The following is a 23,327-nucleotide window of genomic DNA, read 5'->3' as shown; positions in this document are numbered from 1 at the left end:
AGCGCTGCTTCTAGTGCAGCTTTTATCCAATCAGATTTCACCTCTATGTCTCTATGGAAGGAGAGCGGCCCTAGGCCATCTAGGTGGCCTTTGCAGATTAACGTATCCCGTCATGCGCATAATTATGTATACAATATCAGATGGCACAGAAGGCCCATGTATAAAATGCATGGCCCGCCACTGCTGCGATACCACTTCAATTACAATATGCTTTAAGGTTATTATGGAGTTTTGAAAAAGGTGCTTGGTTGATAGTCCAAGAGATTATTTATCGAGATGAACGGAACTCAAGTTCAGTCAAAATATTAACAAAAGGTGCTCCAATGTTTCCAATCAGTATGTCTAGCTGGTTTCTGATGAGCATCACAATGTGAGGAGGGTTATAATTTGAATGACTCGTCTCAAGTACAGGCCTCAATGCACATCAGGTGTACCAAGTCGCCTGCCAGCCCAGTCCTCCAGTGGTGGAATCCTAATCAATACACAGATATTGTGAATTTCCCCCAAATTCTCCGTGTCCATTTTCCTTGAGTTCCCATTCAAGGAAATTTGGTGACATTAGCCCAACTGGGAAAGGTATTCAGCTGGAACATGGGCACACCCCACGTGTTGATGGCAATGTTGATGGTCATGACTCCAACAAAGTTCAGAATTAATCCAGTTTTGGCCTGGAACAACCAGAAAAGCAATACTATTATATTTGGATACAGTGTTTTGTCAACATCCTATCAGATTGTGTGTGTGTGTGTGTGTGTGTGTGTGTGTGTGTGTGTGTGTGTGTGTGTGTGTGTGTGTGTGTGTGTGTGTGTGTGTGTGTGTGTGTGTGTGTGTGCAAATAGATGATAATGATCAGATATAAGGATTAATCTAAGCTGTTTATCCAAAAATAGATATGAGCCTTTATGTGAAATACTGCATGAATTTCAACATGCTCACTTATGGTGTCTATATTTACTGAAAGGTCTTACCATGTCCATGACTTTAAGGTTGCCGTAGGAGAAGGCGATGGCGTTGGGTGGAGTGGCGACGGGCAGCATGAAAGCCAGCGAGGCAGAGATGGTGCAGGGAAACATAACATACAGTGGGTGTATCTTGATAGCGGTTGCCTGGATTAAACACATTAAAAAGGGACATTCACACACATGTTAGTATGAATCTTTCATGGCTACATTGTTGATGAGGAACAGCAGTTGTTTTTGTTCGCCCAAAAATGTTTACGTATTCTTTTAAAGATTGAGAGAGGATGATGTATTGTCTCACCATGGAGGCCAGTATAGGCAGAAAGAGTGTGGTGGTGGCAGTGTTGCTGGAACATTCAGTGAATGTTGCCACCAGCAGACACAGCAGGATGGAGATGGCAAAAGGAGGAATGCTCTGCAGCGGTATGAGACTATCCCCAAGCCACGCCGAAAGTCCAGATTTCTGAATGCAAGGTGGGGAAACACACATCAGCGTCCAAACATGTAAAGAAAAGATTATCTTGAGAAAGCTGTGGAGTTGAGGATCAACTGCTTTACCTCACTTCCGTGTGCCAATGCAAAACCTCCTCCCAGAAGCAAAATAATGTTCCAAGGCATCTTTTCATGGACGACGTTCCAACCAAGCAGAGGTGGAGGAGCTTCAGCAGGAGCACCTTTTACAACAAGGAGAAAAAAAGAGAATCTTTGGAAGTGGCAGTCATAAACAATTATATATTTCAACTAACTTTAGAAAAGCCGAGCTTTTATTGTGTGAAGATAAGATGCTGTGACTGTAAATGTGTTCTGTAAAGATAAAAAGTGATTGGGATGAACAGCTCATGTCAAGCCATCAAAATTAATTAATAATCCAAATTATAATTATATAATTATAATAATAATGTGGACTGATTCTTTTATATGGACTATGGCACCTCAAAGTCTGCCTCATATCTTTCAAACCTTTTACTTTTAAGCGTGTGTTAATCATTCTGTCACTTCTCTGTGTACAAAACACACTGCTTTTCCAGTTTTTGACAGGTACTAAAGAACTTGTTGCTTTTAGGCAGAAGCAAAACACGCTTAACTTAAGTTACCAAAGGGAAAAAATAATTGATTGATACAAAAGTAATTTGTCTAAGGAACATCACAGCATGTACCGTTATACAGGCTTGACCTTGGGGCGATCAGGCTACAATTCAGGAAGGAGTCGGGACAAGATTTATTAGAAATGTGCCGAATCAGCGAGAAGAGTTTTCACGGGCAGTAAAAGTCATTGACTGTATCTTAGGTATAGTACACAGATAGAGGACAAACATGCTCATAAAACTGCACTCCTATCTTCATATGACAAACTAAACCACAAACATAAAATGTGATGCAACAGTGAATGAACTCTTCCCATGGTGCTGTCCAGACGCGCAGATAGGACCCAAAAGAGATCAAGTGCATGCCTTCTTGCTTCAACATAGTCTTATTCCTCTGAACACATGATTTATACATTTGCTCATCACTATTTTATCAATGTTTCTCAACAAATGACGGCATTAACATGAGCATAGACTTACGACTTAAATTACCCTTTGATGTGATATTCAAAAAAGGTAGGGTCAATTTATACACCTTTTTATAATAAGATATGTATACAAATGCACCTGTTGCTCAAACAAAACATGAAACATGCCAGCTGACTTACCGTCCTCAGAGTTCCCGGAGCATCTCGGCCATTTGGACGGGATGCAGAAGAAGAGTGATGACATTAATATGGCCACGGTGCCATCCGTGACGTACCTGATGACAAAACACATTGGAAATGTCTGCATTTCATGCATTATGAAAATACTCAAGATACTACTTTGAGGCTAGTGTAGTGATCAAACATATGTAGACTTTGCTAACCACAAAGACTCAAGTTCAGTGATTGATAAACCCTTAAAATTAGACCCTCATGTTCTCCTCCTATACTGGACTATCCCTGGTTAACTGGTCACCTCTCACGAAAAGCTGAATGATAAACAGTTATACTCACGGTTTGTCTTTGTTGAAGAGCAAAGTGGCCCAGCCGGGTATGAACCCAGGCTCCCTGGTAAACCACAGAAGAACCAGCAACGTGAAGATAGTCAGTACACAACCCTCAGCGAAGTTCATCCTCCCCAACTTGTTGTACTCATCTTTGATTACCTGGTAAGCCTCCATGTCACCATCTTTCTTTGTGCCACATCCAAAGGACTTTTTCAAACTGGAATAACATAATGTTAGAAATGAATAATGCTTTAATAATCTGGACGTAGTCATAAGATATCAGAGCAGAATACGACACCAGTCCGTAAAACTTACTTAAAGCCCAAAAACACAAACTGCAGCCACAACCAAGACAAGACGAGCATTAGCATCATGTTGGGGAATGCAAAGCCAAACCAGCTTGCAAAGTTGATTACGCCTCTGTTTTCTGGGAAGAGTCTGTTGATGATGAAAAAGAAAAGCATTGAGATCACAAAAACTGTAGAAACACCCAAACAATTTAGTTTTGTACAACCGGGGTATTATTCTTTTTTTGGTTATCCCTTATCAGTGAGTAGTGTAAAACTTTATATCCACATTTAATCATTGAATCTACTTGGCATGGCTTTAAACTACAAGAGTGATCCTGCACATAGTAAAAGAGTCCATGTTCTGGTAAATCAGTAAACCAGCTACGTTGAAGTGAAAACAGATGCATTTGTCCAATGTAAATGTCCATTACATGTTCCAATTTTTCAGTTTACAATGGAAAGCATTCATTTAACAGACACTCGGTCTGGTGGATAAAAGATTGAGTGTGCTTAAATCGTCTTTTTTCCATCCTAATAATCCTAACAACAATAATAAGTGAAACTAGAGACTTGTTTGTAACTTGTCAAGTCCATTTGCAGACTTGTGTTGCAGACACTGTGGTTAACTGGTGTTGCCACATGCCTCAATCTCAACAATGCAATCTGTGATAAGAGTATAATGTAAAAAACAAAAAACATAAGAATGTTGACCGAAAAAATAGCCTACTATTTTAGTTGTGGAGGAATATCAGTGCAAATAGGCCAACCTAGCCCCTTGTGAGCAAAGGACGACATAACTGGGTATCTTGGTTTAGATTGAGTCCAGAGAGTTGATCTGCATTCGGGAAGCTTGCTTATATGTATATGTTGTGTGTTTATCTGCATTTGTGCTGGTCGTACTCATCAATCTGGCCTTTCAAGATGACATTGGGTGTGGTTCCAGTGAGGGTAGCCGTCCCACCGATGCTTGCTGCATAACAAACACTGAGGCTCATGCCTTTCGTCAGCTTCAAATACTTCTCCTCCCTCTTCAGTCTGCGCTGCTCGGCCTCTGGGCTCCTGTCAGAAACCACTGGGGAGACAGAGAGCAGACCTTCAGCATTGAAAACACATTTTAATTGTTGTGTCTTGAATGTAACATACATTTACTGTTTTGACTTCCATGCTTTATCAGTTTCTGTAATTGTTTAATACAGAGTTGCTCACACAAAGTTGCAATCGGTATTCAAGAGTTTTGGGAAAGTTTAGTTTGACACATATCTTCAAGGCAGCACAGACTTTTGTGTTGACATCTTGGGTGACTAAACCAAACTGCTTGACAAATAAAAAATCTATAAACAGGTCAAGCTCTCTTTGTGAATTTAAAATGAGTATTTGAAACCTCATACAAACCAAAGCAAGAATGCATGTGGCCTTATATGCTCTGTTTTGACCTTTTATTATTATTTTCTAAACAAGAGTCTAACTTTAAAGACAATTTTTTTAAAAGTAACCTACTTGATATAATGCCATTTTCCCTCATGTCTTTTTGGTCATCGTTATCTGCAAAACATTATTAGAGCAACAACAGTAAAACAACAAAAATAGCACCCAAAGAATTAAGAAACATTCTCTTCAACATGTAAAAAGAAGAAGTCGTACACACCCATGCCGATGGCCTTGTCCATGGGTTTAATCTGTTTGCTCTCTTTGGTGTCCCCCATCTCGAATGCCTGGTTATCCTCACCGTCCATTGCAGCAGACAGGTTATAATCCCTCTCTTCAGCGTTGGTCTCCGTGTCACACAGCTGCTGCAGCACAGCGTTGGCGATGGGCACCATCATGGCTGTGGAGGCCGTGTTACTGATCCACATGGACAGAAAGGCTGTGGTGCCCATGAAACCGATCATCAGGCTGGAGAGGACGCAAAATAAATGATGAGATGGAAGTTGAAGTTGAAGACAGCATGGACAGAGAAACAGAATAGAGATGATATACATGATATGGCCAAAAGTATGTGGACTCAAAAATTACATTATAACAGCCTTTCTTCTGGAAAGGTTTTCCACAACATGTGGTACCTGGCTGCAGGGATTTGCTCCCAATCAGCCACCAGGGTATTACTGAGGTTGACCACCAACAATAAGACCTGGCTTATTGTCGGGCTACCAGTTAATTCCAAAGGTGTTGAATGGGGTTCAGGTCAGGGCTTTGTGCAAGCCAGTCATTTTTCTTCCACACACTTTATATTATAGCCGCAGTTTTTAGTATGCAAAAGTCTCACAGAGATGGCTTCACCCCCACAATAAGCAGCACTTTAAGGGCGATCCTCTTGTGCAGGTTCCAGTGCTCGACAGCGATGGCCACCAGCAGCCCACCAATAAAGAGCATGTTGGAGTCTTTCAGGTACTGAATACAAACCTGGATGAGGGAAGAAAAAAACAAGTAAGGAAATCCAAATCCCATTCAAAGAAGAGGTTTATTATTTATTATTGTGTGGTCAAGGTAAACAGATGGAAATACCTCACTTGATTCCATGATGCCCATCATGGGGAAGAGAATGACAGGCAGCAGGGCGGTCACAGCCAGAGGGATACACTCTGTACACCAGTACAGCGCCATGAGGATGATGACATAGCCACATTTTGCTTCCTGTAATGACAGACATGGAATATTATCCTTAACAGCCTTAATACACAGTATATACTATATATACATTACACTGCACTTGACAATTGTGTACAAGTGATAGCTACTCAAGAAAGAGAATCAAGTTAATAAAGCTTGTAAGGGAACTACAACACACCATAAACGTCTTAACCTTGGCTAACTGACTGTATAGTTCAGTTAGCGTGGTAAGGCAATCTCTGATAACTGTAGTAAACATTGAGTAAATTAATTTTACTAGGAACGGCTACATGTATGTGCTTGATGTTAAAATGTTGCAGTTAAAATATTAGCAGCCAGTCAAAACTAATTACATTCTACATTTTAGTCACACAGAGTAAAGTCCTGCTTTTGTCAGTGTAGTTGGAACCAAACCAAACACCAACATACCTGCTGATGAAAGTCAAAGAAGTAACTTCCTTCGGCGTAATTGCTTGTTTTGCTTGATGTTCCAATTACAACAGCTTAACCAGAAACAAAGCCATAAAATGCTTATCTCTTTCAAAATATACGGGAATTGTGACAAGCTGAACAGGAACAGAGGTTTTGGTCTTTGATTAAATGGGACAGATTGAACATGCCCCTGAACATGATCCTACATTTAAATTTATTATAGTCAAAGATTAAATAGTACAAAGGGTCAAGGACGGGGGCCTTTCCTGGCCATGTTGCAGCTAAGAAGACAATGTAAAGCAACAAATGTCCTTCCAGACTGAGGTCTTTGATCCCTTTTGATTATCATTTTCATTTTGTTGCAGTGGTTTCCCAAAATGTGGCTACAGAACTATAGGAACTCTATCTCTCTCTCTCAAAAATACTTTGTGGATTGAATGATTAAATTTGAGCAAAAAAAGAGAAAATAGATTTTCATTTGATTCGAAAGACCAAGTGTAATCATTTTCTGAGTCAAATTTCATTCAGACAACCTCACCAGTGAACTGCATGCTAGTATGCATTAAAAAAAACACTGTTTTTCTTACTGTTTTACTGTTTATTATTTATATAACTTTTTTTTCTTGTGTGCACTTTACCCCTTTGCTACTGTAACCCTGCAAATTTCCTAACTGCAGGACTAATAAAGGATTATCTTATCTTATCTTAATGTAATGTTTTAATATCGATCAGAGAGCATAAAGGAGCTCACTCAAAGATCCAAGCTTTAGTCACTGTTGTCTCCAGAATCCCTAAAATATGAGTAACCCCTTATTGTGTCTTTCACTGGCTGTTCCGATTTCATTCTTCGCTCTTCTGACTCCTCAATGGTAGAATGAATCAATCACTTTCATTACATCAGTCATGGTCAGCCTGTTTTGCCTCATTAACATCCAGACATATTCCTACTTCAAATAACACCTCTTTTTGATATCAATATATCCTGCCACTTCCCTTATGGATCACGCAAAGTCATTTTTAAAACAGAGGTTTATCTAAGCAGGTCAGGACTTTTTGCACTGTATACTCCTGATACTCTTGCTCTTGGATTTTAAGCTGTAAAAGTATTGTTGCAGCTAAATACATGTTGCTACAATAGAAGTAAAGGTATCTGAGGCCAGGTCGAACTGGACCGTTGCGATACAAATTTATGTTTGATATAATAGGCAAGAGTTGATGGTTGAGCATCATTTCTTCTACACTCAGGGCCCCTGAACAGACGCATGAAAGCAGAAAGGCGCCGTCTGCTTCCTGTGCCCCAATTAATGGAGCGTCTGTGGCCTTAGTGGAGACTGGTTGCAGAGTTGGAGAATCTACAGTACTGACAGAATTCCCTGTTCATGTTGGTGATGGGATTTACCATGTTTTAAGTTCATCTGGGCCTGAGTGGTGTTTCGTTGGGCATCTATTGTATTCATGTATTAGCCATAATGACCATCAGGGTAGTTCATTGATATTTTTGTTATCAGAACACGTTTGGCCAAAGATCAGATATGATAATCTACCTATGAAGTCCTATCAGAGCTGTTCTTTGATGATGGACTTTGTTTAAACACCTGATAAGGCAATAACCATAAATGTAAAGTGAGGGTGGTTAATGGATGTTAGAAGAGATTTGTGCTCTACAAAAAATAATCGACCATGTAAAGCTAATTTAACTCAAATAGCAACAATACTACAGCACAAGTGATTTTATTTACTCCATCTCCAGCATGGCTCTCAATCAGTAACTCCACAATTGATGACTAAACTGCACCATATGTCCATAAGTACCGATGGAGAGAAAAAGTTGCACTCCGCCTTTAATTGCACATATTGTACATCACCTCAACATCAGAAACACATACTTTAACCTATAGACATACATACAGACAGACAGACAGACAGACAGACAGACAGACAGACAGACAGAACAGTATTTTATCCATGAGTTTGCTGAACTTTTAGCTTATTTTATGTCACAGTATGACAAAATTCTTATTTGACCCACTCATTCCCACGGGTCACATCCTTGACCTCGTCTTGTATAATTGTCTTAGCGCTGAACACTTTGAAAGTAAGGATATCTGTGTGTCTGATCACAAAGCAGTTTTATTTTATATGGTTTTAGCCCAACCTCCCACAAATCTCAGTTCACCTGCCCGTTGCTGTAGTTTTAACTCCATTTCTGCGTTTTACTGCTTTTAATCCACATTCTGATACAGAGGAGCTGGTCTCCTTTTTTAATCACACCTGTCATACTGTTCTGTTGCCCCCTACAAGGTCAAAAAATCTAAAAGGACACCACAGCCCTGGCTAAATGAGTCCACACAGGAACTCAAGAGAGACTATAGGAGAAAGGAAAGAAAATGGAGGAAAAAAAACTGTCCGACATGTATTTTATGAGATTTGGAAAGATGCAAAGAAGAACTATAAAAAAGGCAGTTAAAGAAGCAAGAGCTTCCTTCTTCTCCTGTTTAATTTTAGATAATCACCCCCTGTCATTTTACTGATGCCTCACATGCAGCCTTGATTTTATCCCCACTAGATTTCTCAAAGAGGTTATCGGCACTGTTGGGCCCAATCTTTTATTGATTATAAATAGCTCCCTAAATTGCCCCTACCCATCTATTTATAAACATGCTATAGTCCAACCTCTTTTAAAGAAACCCAAGCTTGATCCTTCTGTTTTATACAATTTTAGGCCAACTTCTAAACTTTCATTTTTTTTATCAAACATTTTCAAAAAAGTGGTTTCAACACAACTCTTAGCTTTTATGAACCACAGCAACATGTTTGAAACATTTCAGTCAGGTTTTAGAGCACTACACAGCACAGAAACGGCCATCCTCAAAGTAACTAATGACCTTCTTTTAACAACAGACAGGGGGGAGAGTGCAGTTTTAATTCTTTTAGACCTAAGTGCAGCTTTTGACATCCTAGATCACGTCATTTTAATCGATCGCCTCAAAACCTGGGTTGGCATCAAGGACACTGCACTTAGCTGGTTTTACTCATACCTTTTAGAAATAACCTATTCGGTCACCATAGGTAACCACTCGTCTTCCACGACACACATTACCTGTGGTGTACCACAAGGTTCAATTTTAGGTCAGATTTTATTTTCAATCTACATGCTTCCACTCGGCTAAATCCTCCAACGACACAACGTCTCTTTTCACTGCTTTTCACAGATATACCTTCCTCTGAGACATGGTGACCCAAAGAGCCTAGCTGCTGTACTAGACTGTCTCTCTGATATCAACTGCTGGATGGCACAAAACTTTCTACAGCTCAATAACTCAAAATCAGAAGTCATACTGTTCAACTCCCCAAACAATAACAATAGTCTCCTACAGAGTGAACTTGGTCCCCTTCCGCTTATATAAAACCTGTTACCAGAAACCTGGGAGTAATGTTTGACACTCAATTAAACTTCGAAACACAGATTGAAAAAACCTCCCGTCCTGCTTCTTTCAATTAAGAACCATCTCCAGAATTAAAAACCCATACTGTCACACTCATTCATGCACTCATTTTCTCAAAACTCGACTACTGTAACTCCCATAAACCAAAAAGCTATCTCCCGCCTAATATATTATGCAATTAGACAAGCCATTTCCATTCTGCAGGTCTAAAGTTTAAAATATATCTGCAGATATGTCCTATATGACAGTAAAAAGTCATACACATGTTTTTTTTCTTACCAGGGTCGGGCTGGCGAGGGGCAGAGGAAGAAGTAAAAGAGGTGTTAGGACTACCACAATGTAATTCCTATACCTCCACAACCATCTAAGAAACCCAGGCATGATGGGATCCACAATGTGTAATGGACATCCAAAGAGAGAAAAATAATAATAAACTTAGCAACACCACCCTACTAACTAAGTGACAGCAACAGAAAGTCACAGTTTATATATATGGCTCTGTATTTCACAAAAAAAAGATTAAAAATTAACTTTGGAGTGAGGGTTCTGCAGGAACTGGGTGTCTCCATGTGTTGGGAGGGAAGGGCATGTGATCAATGTGTTGATCACAAGAACAATCGAGGGCAATCGGGAAAAAAAATAAAACATTTAGATAACAGGGTTGATAGCCTTGTAAAGCAGTGTGGGCGTAACTTTTAAAACACAATGTTGTGATACATATGAAAAGCCTGCCAGAGGATGAAATGTAGACAAACCAGATCATCCTCCTACTGTGTGTTCATGTGTGAAGTGAAAAGGTTAAAAGGTTTTGCAAGAGTGTGTGATGATTGATGTTTTATTGCTTGAGGCAACCCTGAGTTTCTATCAAATTACGTCCGAAGTCCTTGACGGTTACTTAACAGGGAGGATTACTTTCAGTTTTAAAACAAAAACAATTTAAATTAAAAAAGTAAACCATTTGTGATTCAAGTTTGCACTACATAATCCTCGTAGAGACTTTAGCGTAGTATAAATAAGGAACAAAAAGTAAATTGTGAATGAGACAATGCACTGAGAAATACCAGCCTGGACAAACTTTTTTGAAGGATCATTTATGTAGTATCCATCAACTAGAATAAACAATTACCATAATAATACAATATCGTTTTTGGTTAATGTCTAGTGCATTTGTCACATAATATATTGTGCATATTATTTAAAATATAGTACATGCATACAAAGGACACTGCTTTTTACACATCACCTATGAGGAGGATACAGTTTTGCTTCTTAGATCTGTGCACAATCTTAACTCATTCATATTAAAATAAATGTGGCTACCAAGTGGAGATTTAGTACACAGAAAACTTGCAAGTTTGCTGTAGTCATATGCTTTCCTGCAAAATAACGTAAAATAACCAGGGAAATAAGTTTATTTCCATAACCTGTCATGACACGAGTTATTAATGACAATGCTGACTGCCTTTTTGCAGTTTCAAAACGAAAAAAGGCAGTTTGGTATCTTGACCATAGATTTACAAAATTGACTACGAAAGCACTTTTTCTTTAGGATAGTTTTCTCTGCTGCAATCATTGTCCGTCTTGTCAAGAACGTCCACTGATATTCCTGTCCTTTGCACAATGTGCACGATAGTTAAGTTATATACATTTTAGAAGATTATGCTGTTTTATACCATTTCTAGACTGTCTTTTTAAAAACATCTAGCCAGGACCTGCAGATGTATACAAAACATATATCAACCTCCTATTAATCATTAAAAATATAACTTTTGGTCCTACTTTTGTATACCCAATGAGAGCTTACAAGCACCCCCATGGCTCAAATTATAAATTTAGTCCATAAAAATGCAATCTATGTAATGTATAATGATTCACTGAATAGTTTGTAGCAGGGCGGTTGAGTAATTTACTATCCTGTTTTTTTGTGGGAATTTGGGGTGTTTTAGAAACTAGTGGTAGTTGATATTATAAAGTTAAAAATAACGTTCCTTTTTAGATATTACATAGATGTATTACCGTGTTTTTAAGACTATAAATCAGACTACTTTTGGGACAATAGGCTTTGATACCGCATTTTAACTTAACGCTAACTCGTTAAAGATGAAGTGGCCATTTAATCCAGCAGACAGTAAAGGTAACGTTAGTTACCAAACAGTGTAATTCGCAGCTTTGTCCACGTGTGGGCGCTGTGTTCACGCGTCAACGTGCGTCAGTGTCACTTCCTTTATTCAGCTGAGCTGAAGCGAAGTTTCAAGCTCGTTTTATTTCACCCAACAGAAGAAAAAACACCAGCGGCGTAAACAAGCTGGCGTCGGGGAGCAGCTTAGTGAATGTTTCACATGAGTTCAGACACTGGGAACACAGAGAAAGTCACGTTAATGGTCCCAGTTAACGCCGCGTCGCTGCGACATGGACGAGCTGGACACCGTGGCGATTCTTCCCGACGACGAGCTCAACGCACCGTCGACCGACGATGAAACCAACGGCAACAAAGAGGAGGAGGCCGACGCAACGTCACCGACAACCCGCTCCACGCGACCGCAGTTTAGATGCCCGCTGCCGGTCTCCGTGGAGCCGGTGCTTTTCCTCTCCATGTTCTCCCTGGTCCTGCAGACGCCGCTCTCCACGCAGTACCTGTGGGACCGCATCAGCGAGGACCTGGGCTACAACGGCTCCAAGAGGTCGGAGTGCAGCAACGGCTCGATGCCTCGCGACCCGCTTCAAACGGTTACTCATCTAAATAAGTCACTTGGTGTCTCTGCCGCTGATGGTTAAACAGATCCCTCATTTAAGTGCCTTGCTCGAAGGCGCCTTCATGCCGTCAGCTGTTAACGCTCATGGGTCCGACCTGCTGAACAGCGAAACTATGTAGTCAACAATGACGTCTCTTCTGATGAGCACAGTGTCATTAATCATGATCTATCATTATAATGTTATTAGAAATATTTACTATAAAAGATGATTCTTTTTTCTTTTTTGTGTTATATTATAAGCCAATAATCAGCTTTATTGGCCATGTGTGGAATTTGACTCCAGTTTCACTCATCGTACATATATACACATATGATATACAATCAACCAGATAAATATAAAATAGACATTAAAGACAACGGAGTAAACCTGCAACACAAAAGCATCCTATACATAAACAGACAAAATAAATGCATAAATAATTATTGCATGATACAAGCAAGGCCACAATAAAAGACATTACGTTTAGAGGCATTTTTTCAAAGCAAAATTAGACTATTAAATGTAAACATTTAAACAGGCAGAATCATCAGTGCCATATTTGTTTTTTAAAAGAAAGAAAATAAACTGCCCATTCTTTTGTGAGCAATTACAAAAAGAGCAGCAGTCACAAGTTGAAACGATGATCAGGCATAATTTGAACAGGTTCTCTGACTTTTTAAATGAGAACTAGTAGTAGACTAGAGGTTTGATGGATCAGCATTTTTCAGTCCTACTCAGCAGAGCACTGACCAAGCAGAGACAACTTGAGTATCTTAAACTCCTGTTCGCTGATAAATGTGCTGGACTTATAATCTTTTTTGTTGTTGTTGCAGGAGGTGGAAACCTTGACAGCCCACTGGAACCTGTACATCAGTCTTGGGGGCTTTTCTCTCGGCGTGTTGGTGGTGCCTTTCCTGGGCTCATGGAGTGACCTCGCAGGTCGCAGACCTGTGCTCATCATCCCCAACCTCGGCCTGGCCCTCCAAGCCCTGGTTTACCTCTTGGTGATGTACCTGAAGCTGCCTGTGGTCTACTTTCTAGTGGGCAGGCTGCTTGGTGGCCTTTCGGGTGACTTTAACGCCGTCCTGGCAGGCTGTTTTGCATATGTGGCTGACACCAGCGACAGAAGGTCGCGCACCTTCCGGGTGGCCATCTTGGAGGCTTGTCTGGGCCTTTCAGGGATGCTAGCCAGCATCATCGGAGGGGTGTGGCGGCGAGCACAAGGGTAAGAAATGTGTGTTTTTGAATGTCACTTCCATTTAGCCAGTGCACTTTGCTCAAAATCTAAATCTTTTCTATCTGAATTGGTAATCATTACTGTTATGTTGTTACGTCTCTATTTAGGTACATCAATCCATTCTGGCTGGTCCTGGCCACTAACCTGGCTTCGGCTCTGTACGCTTACCTGTTTGTCCGCGAGTCGGTCCTGCCGGACCCAAGTGCCAAGCTCCTCACCTGTCGCCACCATAAAGCTGCCTGGCGCCTCTTCTCAACAGGAGGCAGTACCAGTGAGGAGGGGGGAAGACTTCACAGATGCAAGCTGTGGCTTTACACGCTGTGTTTCTTCGTGGTGGTGACCGTACACATGGGCAGCAGGGGGTTGTTTGTGTTGTATGAGCTGAGCTCACCGCTGTGCTGGGGGTCGGCCCTCATTGGCTATGGATCAGCAGCGCTGCACCTGGCCTACATGAGCAGTCTGTTGGGGCTGAAGATCATGCAGCACTGCATGGAGGACTCCTGGGTGGCTGTCATTGGTCTGGCCTCCAATATCATCGGGCTGTTGGTCTTCTCTATAACTGACACCACTCAGCTCATGTTCACAGGTGAGAACATCAAGGTTTTTATCCATAAGCAAAAATAAACGGCAAATGAGATGCTTTCAGGGTCTTATTAAGCACAGCAATTTGTCCTTAAGCATATTTAAGCATATTCAGCCTTTTATAAGGAATGATGACAAGTAACTAAAATATCCATTAAATTATATTGCACTGAAATCTAATATGCCCTTTTCGCTTTCATTATCCTCTGTTATTTGTGCTTTACCAGCTCTAGCTGAAGGATTTGATAACATGCTCATTATCACAGTTCAGCTCAGCAAGTGAAAGACTTAACAATCCTTGTGTGAAAGCAGGCAATAACATTTTCATACTTTAGAGATTGTAAAATAGTTGTGCAATAATGTTTGGGTCATTTTATGACAGAATACGAACATACAAGAAGAAAACATAATTTACATACAAATCCAGAAACATCGTTTCAAATGTTAGCATTGGTCACTAATGTGGTGTCATTGTGTCACAATGTACACTATAACTTTTTAGCTGCGTCTAAGTTCAGATTTGTTGGTCCCCAGGTTATGGGCTGTGTTTCCTCTCCATGGCCGCGACGCCTGTGCTCCGGTCAAAGCTGTCTAAGCTGGTGGGCCCATCAGAACAAGGTCAGTCACTGAAAATTTACCAAACACTACTCATGTTTTAAACATATTGTTTTTAGCACAACAAACTGCACTGAATTCAAGTGCATTTGTATTTATTATACTAAGATTAGCTTTTCACGAGGGACTGCTTGTGTCCTGCAGGTTGTTTACAAGTTTGGGTGTTTGTACTTTCTCCCAGGTGTCCTGTTTGCCTGCGTTGCCTGTGTGGAGAGCTTATGTTTCCTGGTGGGCAGTGGCGTCTTTAACTCCCTCTACCCAGCCACACTGCACTTCATGAAGGGCTTCCCTTTCCTTTTGGCTGCCATCCTCCTCTTCATCCCTGCTGGAATAATTGGGTGAGTGTTCCTCTTGCCAATGTAACTTTGAGTTGTTTTCTATTTGTGAATTATAGTTACAAAAGCAAGACAATCCGCACCTTTTAAGATGAGCAGAATAAACGATTAACCATTTTTAATGTTTGTCTTTAAAGGACCCTGCAATGTTTAGACCAGAGGAGAGACCCCCGACACGCCACGGCATCCTGACCTGAAAAATGGAAGCTGTCAGAGAGTTAAAGTTCATCCTGGTGTCGGTCTCAGAGGTGAGCAGCTCTGACACAGAGACATCCATCTGTGGGGAGACTTTTGATCTGAACACAGTGATGGGGTGCTTGACTTTTGTTTACTAGCTCAGCGATGGGACTCTTCCTAGTCACACCAATCAAGAACAGAGGATGAAGAATCAAACTCTTGACTGACATGACAGTAAAACCTCCTCTGTCTTAATGATTAGACTGTGGAGACTGGGGCTTTGTCAAATATTTTCTGGTCCCAAAAACAGGCCATAGTGTTTTTATCATGATATTCATACAAATATAGAAATTAACATGGTTCAATATATGCTTTCATTTTGTGATTTCATACATTTCAATACAGCGTAATAGTAACCAAAGAGTGTGCCTTATGTTTCTATTTTGAATGGATGAATTACTATAGCTGAAATAACACACTGCAGTCTAAGGTGCTAAGAGGAAACTCCTCAGTTGTTCCAAAACATGTAAAGCATGGGTGCCATATAATGCCATATAGTGTTCACAGAGGTTCAAAAAGGGAGGTGACAGATTCTTTTTATATATTTATGGTTCAGATAAGACTTACAGTGGGAAAATTCACAAGCTACCCATCAACTACTTGATGTACTGTAAATTAGTTGAAAAGAGCCACATTTGCCAGCAGCAGCATAAAAGTGATCAATTATTCTAATCCAGGTATATAATTTAGGTACTTTTTTTTACATGTGGTACTGCTTATTTGAGTAACAGATCAGAGTACCTTTTCCATTGCTGTCTGTTCACAGTAATTTACTATCCTGTTTTTTTGTGGGAATTTGGGGTGTTTTAGAAACTAGTGGTAGTTGATATTATAAAGTTAAAAATAGCGTTGCTTTTTAGATATTACATAGATGTATTACCGTGTTTTTAAGACTATAAATCAGACTACTTTTGGGACAATAGGCTTTGATACCGCATTTTAACTTAACGCTAACTCATTAAAGATGAAGTGGCCATTTAATCCAGCAGACAGTAAAGGTAACGTTGGTTACCAAACGGTGTAATTCGCAGCTTTGTCCATGTGTGTATCCTAAATCTATTAGAGGATGTTCTCTCTAGAACCCTCAAACAGGGAAGTTAGTACCTGAGATTCGCGCTATGTCACAGCATGTCCAAACCCAACTATCAGTAATCCACAGAAGAGAGAAGCTGAATAATGAGTTCCACCTTGACCCTCCTCCCTCCACCACAAACACTGGATAGTCCCAGAGCTCAGGCCCTCAGCCAGCATGCACACAGGGTCAGGTCCAAGATGCACAATGTGGGAACACGAGCCGCCAAATCGGCTTTGAAATGCACAAAGGGAGGTTTAGAGGTTAAATGAAGTATTAACTCATCGACTGTGAATTGATCAGCATGACGAATTTTGTGACAAAACTGTCTATTCTTTATTGTAATCAGTTGTACAGTATTTATAAGTTGCAATCATTTAATTTATTTTTAATGGAACTGGATAATTTTGGATAGTTGGTGATAAAGATGATGATTCAATTTGTTTCATTTTGAATGTCACACGTGATTGAGTGAAGTTCATGTACAGGATTTCACAGTTTCAGTTATTTTTTTACAGCACCTTTTTTATTTTCCACCGTGTTTCAAATAAAAGGATGAAATGATGTTTGTTTTCCACTGAGAAAATAAAAAACCTGATGATAAAATGAAACCCTGACTTGCTTTTTGAAAAAGCTAACATCAATGACACATTTAATAAATGCAATGAGGTGGACTCAAAATGCAAACAATATTAAGGCAAAATCAGATAACATTCCTGAAAAACAGCGCTTGCATTCAGGCGACAGGATTTTAATTTTACAGAACAATGTGTGTCCAACATCTTGAAGACTATATGACAGTTTAAATTGCAAAGCGTACAAATACATACTCATCAGACTTAATACTGTGGTGACTGAAACCTCCCGTTAACAGTATTAAATGACATTTTTATGTATTCCAGTATATTGTAACGGCAGTCTATTAGTCTCTGTAACACAGATAATAATTTTAAAGGAGTCAATCGTTTTTGACTGCTGTAGTTCATGTATTTGTCAATTCAACATTGATGACACAGTAGGAAGGAAACATTTAATACTACATACGCATTTACGTTGCCTGTACACTCGTTACATCTGTATTTGGTTACATTTTGGGTGCAGTTTTACAGCATGTAGCTCGTTTATAACTGCATGCCATGCCTCTAGCTTAGATACTCTCATCATAATCAGTGCAATGCATCTGCAATAAACTGTTTCTTTTCTATTCACAACCAAAACATGAAAACATTTATGTCAGCAAAGTCAGAGACCTGCTTTTGTCCTATGAATTTACAGTATGCGAGTTCAACAAAGGATGGTTGCATAACTTGTGTGATTAGTGGATACTTCAGAGATTGCTCTTGGTGATTTTGCTCGGGGGCCAATAACAGCTGATCTATCACAGTTATTTTCCTGAGAGACAGAAGGCGTATATTCTGTACCTGATTACACATTAACAGCAGTATGAGGGTACTATGATTATAAGCTTACCGTTTATTAGGTAGAATTTAAACACTCCCTGTTCTATTTATATTAGGTCTTTGTGTGAGCATGTAAGCATAACATCAAATTGACTTCACATGCGTTTGGCCAGAGAAAGCTTCTGGCCTGTTCACCGTAGGCCATTTGGCATCATTTCAATTTGATATAGCTAAGATCAAACTGTTTCTGCCAGTTTATTATTTTCTATCATTTGGGAGGCGTCTTTGCCGTCGGTTTGGTCTTTGTGTCCTTTCAGGAAGCGGAGGATCTTCTCGATCGTGGCCTCCTGATATTCATGGGACCATCTGTGTCAAGATAAAGGCAACAGGCATTTGATGATGTTCGTTATAAGCAAATCAGTTCTCTAATGGATATTTTACAGATCTGCTAAACATGAATTGCAAACAGTAAAACTTTAACCTTTATATTCACAAATTATTCAAAGAAATAAAAGGCTTTAAAAACCTTAACAATGTTGGCCACAAATCAAACAAAACAAGCTGTTAAACCTGTTAAATAATTAAAATGTACTGCATACACACCACACAGCCATGTGGTGAGGGATGCAGAAATGTGCTAACCAATAACAACATGTTTTTGCTCAGGAAAGCTTTGGTTTACTTGTGTACAGTTACTCACTTGATACCATTGAAGTTCAGAATGGCTCTCATGTCCTCCGGTAGAGATGTGGGATCGGGCCACATAAATTGATCTGTGACAGGAACTATGTTCTTCTTATCAGCCAAGGCTGTGACTATCTCCTGCAAGATTAATGAGGATTATTTTGAGTCTATGACATACTAAAATATCTAGATATGTAAAACATCCTCTTAACCCCTTGTTTGAGCTACAATATGTCTGTAACATGTAATTTCAGCTGATAGATCAGTGAGGGAATATTAATGGAATATGATTAATAAAACAAAAAGACAATTAAAGACAACATTAGTCAGAGTAGTTTACACTACTCTGACTAATGTTGTCTTTAATTGTATTTTTGGGCTAAATGTGTAGTGGACTTAAAGTGTTAAGCTAAATAAATAGATACAATATGACCTAACATTTCAACATGGAGTCCCTCACATGCAGAGAAGGGAAAGCTTCTGACCTTATGAACCCAATCCTTCATGGCAGTGTCACCCATGCACTTGTCCAGCGAGTTGGCGGACAGGACCAGGATGAAGTTTCGTGCCCGCTGTACGCTCTGGATCAGCTTGTCCTCGAATTTACCGGACTCCAGCTTCTCCACATCTATGAAGACGCTGTATCCTCGAACCTGCAGGTGCACCTTCAGAAGACTTGGGACAGAAAATTAAATGAGAAAGATGTAGTTTTAGTACACGTGTATTCTGACCCTGTCCATTTTCTCTTTATGATTTTTTTCTCCACTAGCCCTGTTTCAGTTCTGACCTGGCCAGCTGGGAGCCGGTGGTCCGACGATAGCTGATGAACACGTCGGGCCCCGCAGGCTGGGCATCTGTGTGGCACGGTTTTAAGGGCATGCGGTTAGCAGAGAGTATCCTGGCTCTGTGGACTCCGTTGTCTATGTGGCAGTCGTGTTGGAGCTGCAGATCGGTCAGACTCTGGACAATGTTGCGATCCACGCCCGACTGGACCAGGCCATAGGTGTACTGACGGAAACGAGGGTCCACCATAACTAGCCAGTCCGCCATATTGTTCGGGTCACATGTGGAGTAGTTGGCATACGTCTTCAACACACGCAAGTCTCTCAAAAACCTGCAGGGTTAGACAGAACAGAGTTATTTGTTAGCCTAGCGTTACATTGCTCATGTGTTGAAAGGTTTGCACCACTTGCCTCTTGCGAGTGAGGCCTGCAGTCATGCCAAGATCAGCGCTCAGTTCCTTGTCTGTGATGTTCAGCAGGAGGTCTCCATCCACCTGGAGCTCCTATACAGCAAGATAGTTAGACATGTCAGAAACATTGTGTATTAGCTGGATCTGTTGAGTAATACGACTGTTAAACACACCTGGAAACGGTCACAGTAGGCACTGAAGCCAACCTGCTGCAGCCAGGTCTGCACTTCACAGGTTTTCCAGTTGGGCACACATGACAGGATGTGTTTCGGCACTTCCTCCCGCATCATGCTCAGTGCCCGCTTGGCGAGGGCACTGGCTGTGACATTACTGGAGTACATGACAATTCTTTTGAGGCTCTGCACCGCTCCAATCTCTTGAAATATCTTGAAAGGAGCACAATTTAAAACTCAGTCACAATCACAACAAAGCGACAGTATCACCTAAACCTTTAAACTGTATAGAAAGTAGACAGTGTACCTTAGTGTTGCGCTGGCGAGACTTGATGCTGGCCTCAACACAAAGGTAAAAAGCTGCAATGCACTTTCCCTCCACTCTTGTACCATCCAGTAATGGCAAAAGATGCTGCAGATCAGCTGCTGTCCTACCCTGCATGCAGTCTGCACTGTCCAACAAACTGCGGGCAAAGTCATCCGGATCCAAAGAAGCAATGAATGGCTCCACCAGCTCCAAGGTTCCAGATTTCACCACCTCGTTCTCAATTTCTTTGTTTGCAGCTAACACTGTCACAGCCAGACATGCGTAGAAGCGAATGAGTTCATCCTCTTTGGAAAAAGCCAGTGGGAAAAGCCACTCGGCTGCCTGTTTTTCGATCATCAACCGCTGGCAGCGGTGGCCTCCGTACATGGCACAGTTTGCTAGGGCCACGGCACAGTGACGGAGCACAGTGGGATCCGTTCCCCGGCACCAGAAGAGGAGGGCATCCAGGGCACCGTTAGAGATGAGGTGCACAGACGTCTCCTCGCTGTGTTTGAACATGTGCTCCAGGATCCCCGAGACACTGCGAGCCAGCTGTGCGTCTTCCTGGTGTCGTGTCAGGTTAAGGACGACCCCCAGACCCATACGTGCGATATATTCTCTGTCAACAGAAGTTTGTCAATATGATGACAAAGCTTGAATCATGACATCAGATAGCTAAACTGACTGCAACTGTAAATGAACAGTAAACAGATACTCCTGAACAAATGAGCCACATACATGTGTGTGTTGGTAACATTAAGTTATCAATCAACTGGGGCTGAAGCGATGAGATGATTGGATGATCAACAGAACATTTTTGACTGAATTAATTCTTTAAGTTATTCATCAAGCAAAAATACTAAACAGTCTTCGGTACCAGCTTCTCAAATGATGATAAGATGCTTCTCCCGGTTTTATATCACTTCAAATGTAATGTAGTTTAGACTTGGACTACTGGTTGAACAAAAAAAGTACCCGTGAAAGCCAATACAAACAGCCCTGTTATATCTTAAGGTGTAAGCTTAGGTTGTATTTTATTAACTTGTCTTGGCTAGATCATATGGCAGAAACACCTGCATTGTATTCCATGATATTGTAAGTTGCCTGTGTTGTTTTGTCTGTCCCTGTCCAATAATGTGCAATGTGATGCATTTAAGTACAAGCAACATATATTACGGCATCAAACATGCATGAGAATAACACAATCCTAACAGAAACAACAAATTCAAATCATCAAAAAGGTTGTTTAGAGCTGCTGTATTCGAGTCCTACTGTTAAAGTGTTCACGTTATTGTGTGCACCCCCTACACATTGCTGGCCTACCTGTTCTCTGAAATCAGTATCTGCTCCAACAGTTTCGCAGACTCATAGGTGATCTCCACAACAGGAGTCTGTTGCAGTTGCAGCAGCAGCTCCAGGCCTCCGTCCAGCCGGATCCTGTTGCAGATCTCCTCAGCCACTTGACGGCCCGCAGCGGGCAGCACCCAGGCCTCCTCCACCAGCTGGAAGAGCTCTGCGATGGCCCTGCGGGTCTCATCTGATTCAGATGATTCATGAGATGACTTCAGCCTCCTGATGGCGCAGCGCAGCGCGGGGATGGAGGTGGCCAGAACCGCCTGGACGTCGGCGCTGATGCCCGGAGAGACCGCTTTGGGGTCGGAGCCGGAGCTTGAGCCGGAGCCGCGCCTCCCTCTCTGCAGCCGGCTGACATATTCCGGGACCGTGAGTCTCTCTGAGCTGAACATGATGGAGAAACGTCGGTAGAGCCTCCACAGGAAGAGCGTCAGAGACAAGAGCATCTACCGGCAGAAACACGTCACTCTCCGTGGATGCTGAAATGTGATTGTTTACAAAAGGCCTCTGAAAATCCTCCTCCAGTGGTCTCCAGCCTGCTGTCTCCAGAAGACGCGTCAGGCAAGGCCGAAGTTATGAAGCTCAACTGGGAATCAGCTTTTCTCGCGCGCTCTCAATGTCATCCGTGGCAGTAAATCCCATAAAGACTCATAAGCAGACCTTGAGCTGGTCACAGTGTGTCTGCGCATTAGTCAACCGCTGCTGCTTTGTCTCTTATCCCACCGACCAATAGATGACTTCATGCATTCATATTATGTTTGCAGAAGTGTTCTTAAAGAGGCAAAATCTCAGCACACAGGACTGAAACGGAAAGAGGATGGAGCAGATCCTCCTTGTTTTACGGAGAAGAAACAGACTATTGTTGTCTACTAAACAAAAGAACAGCCTGTTTATTTAGATACAATTTCCCTCCACCCTTATCTGACGCACAGCTCGTCTCCCTGCAGAAATACAAAATAAGACACCGCTCTCCAATATCAGCCCCCGACCTATCGCATCCTTTGGTCAGCATCCGCAGGCTGTCTGTATCTTCACACTGGTCTGGATACTCCCGGTGATGAACAGGAAAAGAAGCCCCTCCCCCACCCCTCCCGCATCACAGCAGTGCGTGCTCATGAAGCCCAGAGATGTCTGTAAACACTGCGGGCCCTCTGCTGGACGAGGAGGAGAACTACTACCGAGCCACAGTGCCATTGCTTCTGATGGCTGTATACATTAGCCTTTGTAATTGTTTTATTAAGAGGAATTAAATAAATGGCATTTGGAGTCAGGAGAGAAAATGCTCATAAGATACAGTATTTTAGTATTATCAACTTTAAGATCCTATTGTACGGGTGTTAAAGGAGAATGAAGGGCATTGTGTTAATGTCAGTGGATCCAATCATCATCCAATCAATAATGGATCAAAAATAAAGAATATTGCAGCTTTGACAGGTTACTTGTGATTGTGATTTGTGTGACCTGTCCACAAAGTCATCACAGTGTGTTCTTGTGAAAAAGGCCATCATGATAAATAAAACTGCTTAAACTTTACAGGCACGCACGCACGCACGCACGCACGCACACATGCACGCGCACACACACACACACACACACACACACACACACACACACACACACACTTGATTGTTTTCTCGATTAAATGGCTGGTTGT

The 23,327-nt window shown here is 41.3% G+C and overlaps 3 protein-coding genes across 3 annotated transcripts; 1 reads left to right on the top strand and 2 right to left on the bottom strand.

Annotated features, from left to right (window-relative positions):
• Nucleotides 1-539: 539 nt before the first annotated feature.
• LOC306742215 (solute carrier family 13 member 2-like) lies at nucleotides 540-10,134 on the bottom strand (the record flags this gene model as incomplete). The annotated part of the gene is made up of 12 exons (XM_079224556.1): nucleotides 540-668; nucleotides 969-1,106; nucleotides 1,261-1,422; nucleotides 1,518-1,633; nucleotides 2,653-2,747; nucleotides 2,986-3,195; nucleotides 3,294-3,416; nucleotides 4,169-4,327; nucleotides 4,910-5,161; nucleotides 5,532-5,668; nucleotides 5,771-5,899; nucleotides 10,033-10,134. The coding sequence occupies 12 exons, from the start codon at nucleotides 10,132-10,134 to the stop codon at nucleotides 540-542; spliced, it is 1,752 nt and encodes a 583-aa protein (XP_079080682.1).
• Nucleotides 10,135-12,162: 2,028 nt separating this feature from the next.
• slc46a1 (solute carrier family 46 member 1) lies at nucleotides 12,163-15,447 on the top strand (the record flags this gene model as incomplete). The annotated part of the gene is made up of 6 exons (XM_079225043.1): nucleotides 12,163-12,480; nucleotides 13,320-13,711; nucleotides 13,831-14,309; nucleotides 14,840-14,923; nucleotides 15,102-15,258; nucleotides 15,393-15,447. 6 exons carry the CDS (start codon nucleotides 12,163-12,165, stop codon nucleotides 15,445-15,447), a joined length of 1,485 nt encoding a protein of 494 aa, XP_079081169.1.
• A 2,753-nt stretch (nucleotides 15,448-18,200) lies between these two features.
• sarm1 (sterile alpha and TIR motif containing 1) lies at nucleotides 18,201-22,119 on the bottom strand (the record flags this gene model as incomplete). Its single annotated transcript, XM_079224865.1, has 8 exons — nucleotides 18,201-18,330; nucleotides 18,665-18,786; nucleotides 19,134-19,323; nucleotides 19,436-19,762; nucleotides 19,842-19,933; nucleotides 20,014-20,226; nucleotides 20,321-20,939; nucleotides 21,644-22,119. 8 exons carry the CDS (start codon nucleotides 22,117-22,119, stop codon nucleotides 18,201-18,203), a joined length of 2,169 nt encoding a protein of 722 aa, XP_079080991.1.
• Nucleotides 22,120-23,327: the final 1,208 nt, after the last annotated feature.

The sequence above is a fragment of the Taurulus bubalis genome, assembly GCF_910589615.1.
Source record: "Taurulus bubalis genome assembly, chromosome: 10".
NCBI classification, from domain to species: Eukaryota; Metazoa; Chordata; class Actinopteri; order Perciformes; family Cottidae; genus Taurulus; species Taurulus bubalis.
This window is presented reverse-complemented; position numbering and strand designations above follow the sequence as displayed.